The sequence below is a fragment of the Phaethon lepturus genome, unplaced genomic scaffold (assembly GCF_000687285.1).
Source record: "Phaethon lepturus isolate BGI_N335 unplaced genomic scaffold, ASM68728v1 scaffold4843, whole genome shotgun sequence".
Classification (NCBI taxonomy): domain Eukaryota; kingdom Metazoa; phylum Chordata; class Aves; order Phaethontiformes; family Phaethontidae; genus Phaethon; species Phaethon lepturus.
Window position 1 is genome coordinate 5,843 of NW_010526909.1, and position 9,680 is coordinate 15,522.

At 43.8% G+C, this 9,680-nt stretch overlaps 1 protein-coding gene across 1 annotated transcript in view; it reads left to right on the top strand.

The window, feature by feature from the left end:
- Positions 1-9,680, top strand: part of LOC104617793 (TGF-beta receptor type-2) — a gene marked incomplete at its 5' end in the record, with an annotated part of 19,994 nt that overhangs the window by 3,852 nt on the left and 6,462 nt on the right. The window contains one exon of the mRNA XM_010283210.1: positions 4,291-4,432. Within this exon, the coding sequence (XP_010281512.1) occupies positions 4,291-4,432 (142 nt within the window). The remainder of the gene's footprint in view (positions 1-4,290; positions 4,433-9,680) is intronic.

Genomic DNA, 9,680 nt, shown 5'->3' on the forward strand with positions numbered 1-9,680 from the left:
GGGGGGGGGGGGTGTTGTACCAGTTGGTTTGTCAGTTCGTGGAGTGAAAAGAGGGAAAAAACCTTGCTGCCATATTTACTTAAAATCATTAAAAATTAATGTGAAATTGTTTATAAACAAAGAGGCTCCAAACTTAACATTAAAGCAACAGTAAGAGAATTGCAGTGTAGGTTTTGTTATGATCGGAGAGCTGCATATGTATGCGATGCAATCATCCTCTCTATACACTTACAGTAAGCATGTATGAGCTTGTTAGCAACTGTTTGTGGTGCTGCTGCAGTGCACACACACGATCTGGATGTGCTTCACATCATTGTGAGGTTGTGCCGCAGTTTTCATGCCTGATGGCATTACAGTTTTGTCTGAGTAGACCCACTCCTGGTATACACCAGCATATGTGAAGTCAGTCCTCTGTCCTCAGGAGGTATAAGCAGATAACTAGAGTGATAGATAATCACTTTAAAAGGCCAAAAATAAACTTGTTTAAGATTATGGTACATTCTCCACATGCAAGCATATGCAAGAATGTCAAATAAAAATAATTGCCCTGTTGTGCTTTTTCAACTAATTAGCATGGATAATACTCATCTACTTCACAGGGATGCCAGGAGGATGTTTATGAATGCTTTGAAGATGAAATTTTTCAAGTGTATCTCTAAATATTGGCTCTTCTAATGAAAACTCCTGTAGTATAAATTCAGATCATTTGTTAAGTTGATTAATTCCTAATTATTTAATTATACATATATTTATACATGTATTTTTATATTTATGTTTTTATACATAGGTCCCATCAAAGCTTGTCCATTGACACTGACTTTTATTTCATATAGAACTAATATTTTGGTTTAGAATGTTTTCAGGGACAGCTCTTCAGTCAGTAGTGCTCTGTTGAGTTCATGGGAGCTTTGCTGTTGTTTAGCTAATGAAGATCTGTCTTTGAAAGTCTCCTTAGTGAGAGGCAGCTGTCCTGATCTCATTTTGAGAACGTTTATTAACCAGAGCCAGGAGCGAATGATAACCAGTGCAGCCATATTTAAAATAATACAAACACTACTCACAGTTACCTATCATTTCTCTCCAGTGTGCCAGAACTTTTTGGAGTGCAGTGAAGCCATACTATATTGTCAGTCATAAGACTGGTCCCATTTGGAATAACGTGAAAACAGAGTATTCATCACTGTAAGGCAGGGGCTCTGAAACTCAACGCCACAGACTCTTTGATTGCTTAAAGCCGACCTTTATTTCAAGCTGATTTCTCTGGCTTTGCTGACAGACACTTGGAAGTAGGAGGACAGCATTGATACTGCCACTTCCACAGTTCACACCGACACTGACAACAAAGTACAGTGCTGCCCAGAGCAGATTGCTGCTTTGGAGTCAGTGTCCTTGGGCACTGGTGTTGAGGGTCACTTTTATTTTGTTTAGCTCCAGTGACTCTGGGGGCAACCCAGCTAGTGTCATTCTTCCCTGTGACAAGGATGGTGTGAAGTGACTCCACTTCAACCTCCACCTTGTTTCTTCTGGGCACACAAGCACCAAACACTTAAATTCCCCAACGTGCCAACTTTAGTGCTGTAGCTTTTGCTAAAGGGGTCTTGCATCAGGATTTTCCTTATGCATAATTTCTGTGCTTTACCTTTTGACTCAAACCTTTCCTACCAGGAGGTCCAATTTTTTAAAGTATGTAATGGAGCTGACCCAAATTTTAATTCAAGAAAACCTTTAGCTTCCTATGAAATAAATAAAAGAGTGTAAGTAAGTATTTTACCATTTTTCTGGTCAGCCTTAGTAATATTCAAGGCAAGTTGTTGGGGTTACAAAGCCATCTTCTTTCCCATCAACCCCACTACTTTCCATATTATGCAAATGTAGACATTATTGACTATAAAATACCAATGCCCTTAGTGACTAACTGGAAACCGTCTTTTCTCCCATTAGAACCTTTGCAGTCTTTTCACTTTGGCCACCTGCGATGGTTAATATTTGCAGATGTTGCATAATATGACCTCATAAATCTGAGCCTCTGCAGTTCCTCACTTCAGCAGCGTCAGCAGCCTTGTAACAGATGGTCTCCCTAATCAGATAAAGAGAGGTATCTACTATGAGAGGACTGTCAGACCTCAAGGCACAAAACATCCCCCAACAGCTTGAAAGAAATATAAGGTCTCCAGTTAAAAAGATTCAAGAGTCATAAAAATTACAATGTACTGCAGGAAGAGAGACGGTCCATCACCAGAAGTTACGGAGAAGCAAGAACTGAAAGGAGACTGATACTTGCAAAGAGAAAGCATATCCAGACTCCAGAGGGGCAACAAACTCTGAATTGCTGGAGTTTAGGTACCTAAAATGCCTTTGAGACTCGTGAGTCACCATTCTGCAAGATGTAGGAAAAGTATCTTTGACCCAAAGACCTAATACTCTAAATGCAGATAAAAGGACATAAGCAGAGTGGAACACATGATAAATCCTAAGGAGGATGGAAATGGAATTGACTTGATAGCATTCTTCAAGTCATTTTAATTTTTCTCTGCATTTCCCTCTGTACTTTTTAGTTACAGGGCTTCATCCTCCATTGCCCAGAAAAGCTGCGGGATCATTTTCACTGCTGCAAAGAGGGTGTGAAATGCCAGACCAGAACAGCACTTTGTGACAATGTTAAGAATCTGTATTGAGGCACCATTAACTTTAACTCTTGTTAAAATCAGCAGGGTTTGGGGTGTGGGACTGTGGGCCATAGTGTACAAGTAACCTGTCTTAAGCTTTGGATGGGATCTGCTTGGGGAAGAAGTTGGGGAGGAGGGGTGACAAATGGGGGCCAGGAACAGCCTCTGCTGCAGTTTCCATATGTTCATGTTGTATAGGGGAAGGAGATGCTGGTCAGCTCAGTGGTACTGAGACATGATTGTTCCAAGAACGCGTTCAGCGTATGGTTGTTGCACACATGCTTGGCCTTAAATTCGTCACAGGGTCAATGTAATAGGAAATTTAACTTTGGGACTGATCACACAGGTTTTTTTCTGGTCTCTGTTTATAAAGGCTTTGATCCTACAACCATTTGGATATTTTTGACACAGAAATTCTCTGCTGTTGCAGGGTCTTATGACAAAGCTATGTCCTTGATCTTTCCTGCTGTCTTCTTATGGTACATTGCACTTTTTGTGGAACATCTTCCCATTTGCCCTGAGCCTGGGGTGATAAGATGTCTTTACAGAAGCTTGTAAAATGGATATCGTAGGGCTCTCTTAGGACTGTACATTTACTATGTGGCTGCCTGCAATTGCAGTCCCAGTAACTGAAATGATCTTTTGCAGTCCTGCTTGCCGCTGGGCTCCGGAGTGATTGCTGTAGTGCAAATAGCTCATTTAAATCACAGGTCCTACTGCATCACCCACTTGTGCTTGTTCATCTCTGCAATTAACCAGTCTCCAATTTTAAGCTGTCTTTGCCTGATGAAAGACTTTTATTATGTTTGCAGTTCTTCAAGGGGGATAAATTTTTTATACCTATCTAGCAAAGAGTTTGTCATTTGAGAAATGACACTGTTGAGAAATGACACATTGTTGAGTTTTGAATTTGAGTGTCACTCAACATCACTGTTGAGTGATCCAAAAATTCTTCCTTAAATCCTTTCTTGTGATAAAAAGAGACATTTAAACTTTGCCTTCTGTAATGCAAGGTCATGACCTAGATCTCAGCAAAGCTGCTAAAATCATTGCTGAAAACTGCTCAGTATGAATAAAGTTTATGAGAAGAGCTTTTCAAACAAAGGGGCCGATTTTTGGTTTCGATTCAAATGTGTGTTTCTGCATTCAGTATTTGTGTATTTGCTTTCTTCTGCCAGGCCTGAATTTACTGCTTTCCTTTTAAGCCTACCATGAAAAGAAACAGCTAACACCGTAATATGCAGCGCAAAAGAATACGACGTGTTTCTTGCTCAACTGAAAGACACTCAGTCAGTGGCAATTGCTTCAGGCCCAAAGGGCAGAGTTTATCTGTGAATAGTCAAAGAGTGAGAAAGCTTGTCAGTGTCAAAATTATTTGCTTAAGGAATTAAAAATGGCTGCTTTTTTTTTAATTTCTTTACCAAGGGAGGTGCAAGTTGGTAGTCAGGACAATGCCAGATTCCCCTGGCAGCAGAAAACACAACCTGTGCCAAGTATGGCCTGAATTTCTGGATATGTGTCAAATGGCACCATTTCTGTGAAAGCTGAGGTTAAATCACAGCAGAATCTAAAACATGAATTACAATTTCAGCTCCTGAGCTCTCCCTGATCTCCTCTTCTGTAGGTTGGCACAGCAAGGTACATGGCCCCTGAGGTTCTGGAGTCTAGGATGAACCTGGAGAATGTGGAGTCCTTCAAACAAACAGATGTGTACTCCATGGCTTTGGTCCTCTGGGAAATGACATCTCGCTGTAATGGTGTCGGAGGTAAGTGCTGTCAATGTTCTTCTCTCTAAAAGTATGTTTAGACAGATGTGCTTTTGTGGTTGTCTGGTTTTTAACTCTCACCAGTGTTTCTAGTGTATCTGGATGCTGTAAATTAACAGGCCTTTGGTAGTATGAGATGCACACGTGCATGAGCAGGCTTGAAGGGCAAGCACCTGAGAGCACAAGAAAATAGGTCCTCAACTGGTGTAAGGATAAATCTGCTGTTAGGTAGACGACTTCTAAAGATTATTAATGTCTGTTTTTTCCCATAGCATCTTGAGTAGCCATGGATTGACTCAGTCTGGTTGACCTCACCCAAAATGACTGGAAACATAAGACATTTTGAAATATTAAGACCAAGAAGTGATAACTGTCTCCTCACGGAATGTTAATTCTGAAACCTAATGAGGGCCAGTTAAGTGTCACAGTTGCTTATTGATCATTTCACTAAGAGGCATCATAGTGATACAAAAACCTTCCTGCTTTCCTAAAATCCCCAGCTGCTGCTCGTCATGTTTTGTGATGTTGCAAGAGATCACCCATATGAGAAATTAAGGGATGTTTGTTGTATAAAGTGCAGTAACAAAATGAAAATGATTGGAATTGACTATCAGGACAGCTCCAGGAAGAGCTGCTATGTTTGTTCATATTCAGAGTTTGTTCACTGAAACAAAATTTCCATTTCTGCTTTGCCTAAAGCTGCCCCAGAATTCCCAGTGTGCAGCACTGGTATGTGCTAGAAATCAGAAAAGTTGCTGTTGAGATATCTGCATTACATATTGCCATGTTTGAAGATTTTCATCTTACTTGAGGGACTAAAATGAGACTAAGTTACATATAAAATTCTTCAGTCTGCTGGAATTGTCTAACATTCATTCTAACAAAAACTGCTGCACAGTCCAGGGCTCTCACAGGCAGCCTAAGGAGTGGGGCTGTAAAAGGTAACGCTAATGTGGATATTGCAGCAGATATGCAACTACGATTTGATTTGTTACCCTTCTTCCAAAACCACAGAGGCTCCCTTTTCATCGGACTTGGCACAGTTCCATCTTGAAGGGCTGCCACAGGACAGGGCAATCTTGCAGGCTAGAGCACTATAGCATGAGGAACGTAGTGTACGGGAGGAAAACCAGTGTCTCATGGGACGATTTGCATAACTGCTCCTTGTTTCTCTACCAACATCCGTGGGATACCACAAGGGTGTCCGTGGAGGCCTCTGAAGCCACTCTGCACAGTGGCTGTGTGGCTGCATCACGGTGTCTGTGTGCAGGAGGGAGGACTGCCTCCACCTCAGCCTCCTCCTATGTCTGACCAACATTTGGTCTTGCTGGGTGGGCTAGATTGTGGGCAACAGATTTGCCCCTGTTTGCACCCTGCCGGGAAAGCTACAAAGCGAGTAAGTGTGCAGAAAGCTAGTGCTAGCATAAAAGCATGAATAAAAATTCTTTTCTAGTCAAACATTTCAGGGAAAAAACATTTGGTGCTTCAGGAACTGAACCTCAGTCTGGCATATTCCAAGGCAAACCTATCCACATTTAACTGTTGTGGTCATGCCTGTTTCGAAGTGCACTGGCACAGCCTCAGCCTTTCATTAGCGCTTGGTAAATGTGGCTGAAGAGATTTAAAACCTGAGAAAAAGGATCTTTGCCCTGTCTCTTGAGCTCTCCCTGTTTCTTGCATTTAGGAGCTCACCTTATTAATATAAATATGAGCTGTTCACTGTGGAGTCTTGTGTCTTTGCTGATGCCTGAGTCCCTTCCTGTTCATATTTGCTGAGTGCAGCAAAATGGAGATTGTGGCAAAAGCAAACCTTATTGCTGCTGTTCTCAGAAGGCAACTGCCTAAAAGAGGATATAAAGGGAGTTTCATAAGGAAGGAGAATCACCAGCATGTTCAGCTAGAAGAGACTGACCCATTATAACCTTAAGAAGAAGGGCTGAAGTCATTTCAGGAAAAGGAAAGATTTCTCTGGCCCAACATCCCCTCTGCTTTCAAGGTGGAGCTTAACCCCCCACCCACATCGTGATTTTCCCTGTTCATTTCATCCTTCAGTCATCCTCATCTCACATTTCTTGAATTTCGCTTCTGTATTTCAGTCATCTTTCCAGGGGTGAAGTCCTCAGCAAAACCACAGGAGTACTTGGGCAGACCTGTAGGGGGGTGGAACTTGGGCTTAGTGTCCCCCATCCAGAGCAGTTAAATACAACTCCCGGGATGTAGCTCCCTTGTCACTGGTACTGAGCTGCAGCAGCATTGAACAGTTTCTCTCATTTCCTTCTTAGATTTTCCCCTGGTTCGTGCAGTCTGGCTATCTTTGCAACCAACTGGTGAAACACCCTTGCAGTGATTCATGACTGCAGCTCCCCCTCTGCTTTCTCTCTCCATCCGTCACTCGTGAGACTCCCTTCCCTCCTCGCAGCCTTCCCAAGGAGCTGCCTCCACTCACGCAATCCTCTTTTTTTCTTCCTAAACAGTTAGATAAATGACCTCGCGTATAAGCCGGAGTGGGCTGACCTGATTACAGCCAGTCTTTCCAAAGGAGCCTAAAAGATGTAGGCACCGTCTTCACGGGGCTGGCTTGACCGTGGTGTCAGCTCCCTGTGGCTAGAGAAAGCCCGTGGCAGTTTAGAGGGCAGGAGTGGCAGTCTAAGCCGAGGCAGTGACATTAGCAACCTTCGTTAGGGAGGGAAGCCTGTGGGGGGGCTAATTGCCATTCAGCCACGTAAAGGTACAGCGGCTTACTTCTTTTACAAAGGGAGCTCTCAGGACGCGTTTGTCAGCGTGCGGGTGTTCGGTGAGTGTGGGAGGTGATGGAGGCAGGTCCTTTCACTACAGCAGCTTTGTCAAACACAGTCTCCACGCTCTGCCAGGCCTTTTCAGTCAGCAGACGTTTAAACAAAAATACCCAGCAGCATAATCCATGCTGTGAAGCTGCCGTAGTAAATAAGCAGGTGGGGATCGGCTTTTGAGCAAGGCCATGCTGTTCACTGTTATTTTGTTGTGCTAAATACGGAGAAGCGTGCTAAATACGGACAATCAGTAATGGGGCACAAGGGAAAGGGAGACAGAGGCAAAGATCGAGTTTGACTGATTTTTCACTGGAGTATAATTTAAGAGGCATATTTAGAAACTCAGCAATACTACTTTGGGGAGAACATCAAGTGCTCCGCGCTGCTGTTAACTTGGTATTTCATTCAGCGCAACAGCTGTGCACCAGATGCTGCACGTTGCAAGAAATATAATTTTCATCTCAACCACTTGCTTTCAGAGCGGCACAGCTTTGGCAACTGAGGCAAGTGTAATTTCTCTGACAGCCTCCTAGAAAGAAAAGAAAACCATCTGTTTTGTATTGGAGCTGCTACGGGTGGAGGACTGTTGGGGGTGGCAGGGGAGAAGGAGAGGAAGGGGCACTTCTGAGTACATGGGGCTGGTGAAGAGGGAGAAGAAAACCCCCCTCGGAAAATGGCGACGTTACTCGTGCAGTATTTGTACTGCCTGGAGTGGTGGCTGGTTTTGGTATAGCAGCAGAGCTTTGTTTGAAATGGCAGCCTTGCTTTAGCAGAGGTTTGTTTAATGTGAATAAAATCATTAATTAAGCCTATTTGGGAAGAGTCATCCAAGGGCCACAGTTTGGTAGCTAAACACTTGTGCATCTTGTAGCTGGTGAAATGCTCGGCTTTCACCATATTGTCGTGGAGAGGTGGCAGTTTCGGGCGGCAGGGAGCTTTTTGATAGCCTGTACAGCAGGGCTATTGGGCCCTGAGGTGGCTGTAGCTGGGGCCTGATTTAAGCCTCTCCCTCTGTGGAGCGGAGCCCGGTTAGGGCATGTCTGCGCTGCATTGGCTTGCGGTGGCATATAATCCCAAGCTGGTACAAACACACGGTGCAGCATCACCCTGTGACAGTAACTCCTGTCCTCGAAATTCTCTGTGTCTCCACAGCACTACCTGTAAGGTAGCAAGTGCTTTCCTTCAACCAGCCCAGGTAGCAGTAGGTAAGATTGCTGCACTGCACTCCATGTTGGGTGCTGATGCGCTACTGATGTGCTCTGCGTTCCTTGCTTTGCCACCTCAGGACAGAGCACAGTGACTAAGCAGCCTGTAACCGTACACCGGTGGCAGAGCTTGTACACTCCCAGACCTCTGGAAGTGTGGCTGTGGCTTTGATCATCAAATGTGAAGTCACTTAAAACATGTCTGTGCAAGGGAAACTGCACAGTGAGTTCACCCATCCCAATACAACCTCACCCTTCCCAGCTAGCATCTGTATTCTGAAGGAGCAGAACGGGGAAACCTGGGGTAAATGTGAAGTAAGCATTTGGCAGCTCCGTAAACTTGGCTTTTGAGCCTCTGCATAACCCCTTTGTGCAATGGCTAAGTAGATCCACCACCCAAATTCCTGTAGCGTGAAGAAAGACACAATCTGCCCACACATGCAGGTGGGTGTGTGTACATGAGCTGTCACAGTAGCTCCACCATCGATTGATTTCTCCCTTCTGTGGCTCTCCCCTTGTAAACTCTACAGGGACAGGCATCTCAAAAGGACCTAAAAGTTCCCGAACACAAGCCCACTGCTACAGACCGTGCCCCACAGTTGATTTATGCTGTTCTGACCCAGAGGAAGAGAATCGCACTGCAAAGAGCTTAGAGTAGAAAAAGATCACATGAGCAACGCATATTTTTTAATGAGGAACCCACGGACAATTTTTCCAAAGCATTCATCAGGAACAACAAATAGATTTTCAGTAATGTCTCTGTTTGGGGCTAAAAAAAAAATCCAGTCCCAGCCTTTCTGAGAGTTATGGCCAGGCCAGTGTCAAAGGGAATCAGAGGCACAGGGATTATTAGTGCAAGGTAGCTCACAGCCATAAAGATTAAATGTTGGGGGTTAAAGTTGAAGGAACCCTGCCATTACTGAACGCTAAAGGTGCTGTAGTTTATGGTACCTGAAGTATTTATGGTACTTCAGCCAGTTGTCATTTTCAGTACCTGACTGGTCTAAAAACAGTCAAAAGAAACATATAAGGCATGAAAAATACAGTATCTGTATACAGCCGTGCACAAGCAGGTAGGCACAAACATCTTAACTGACCTCAAATTGACATCTGTTACATCTACTGTTAGCACGTCAACATGATCCATGAATAACCCCAGCTATTACTGCAAAATGTGCCTGACACCTGAGATTCCACAGCAAAAGGATAGTTTACTGCGAGAGGATTTGGTGGGCTTTTCTTTCTAAGGGAAAG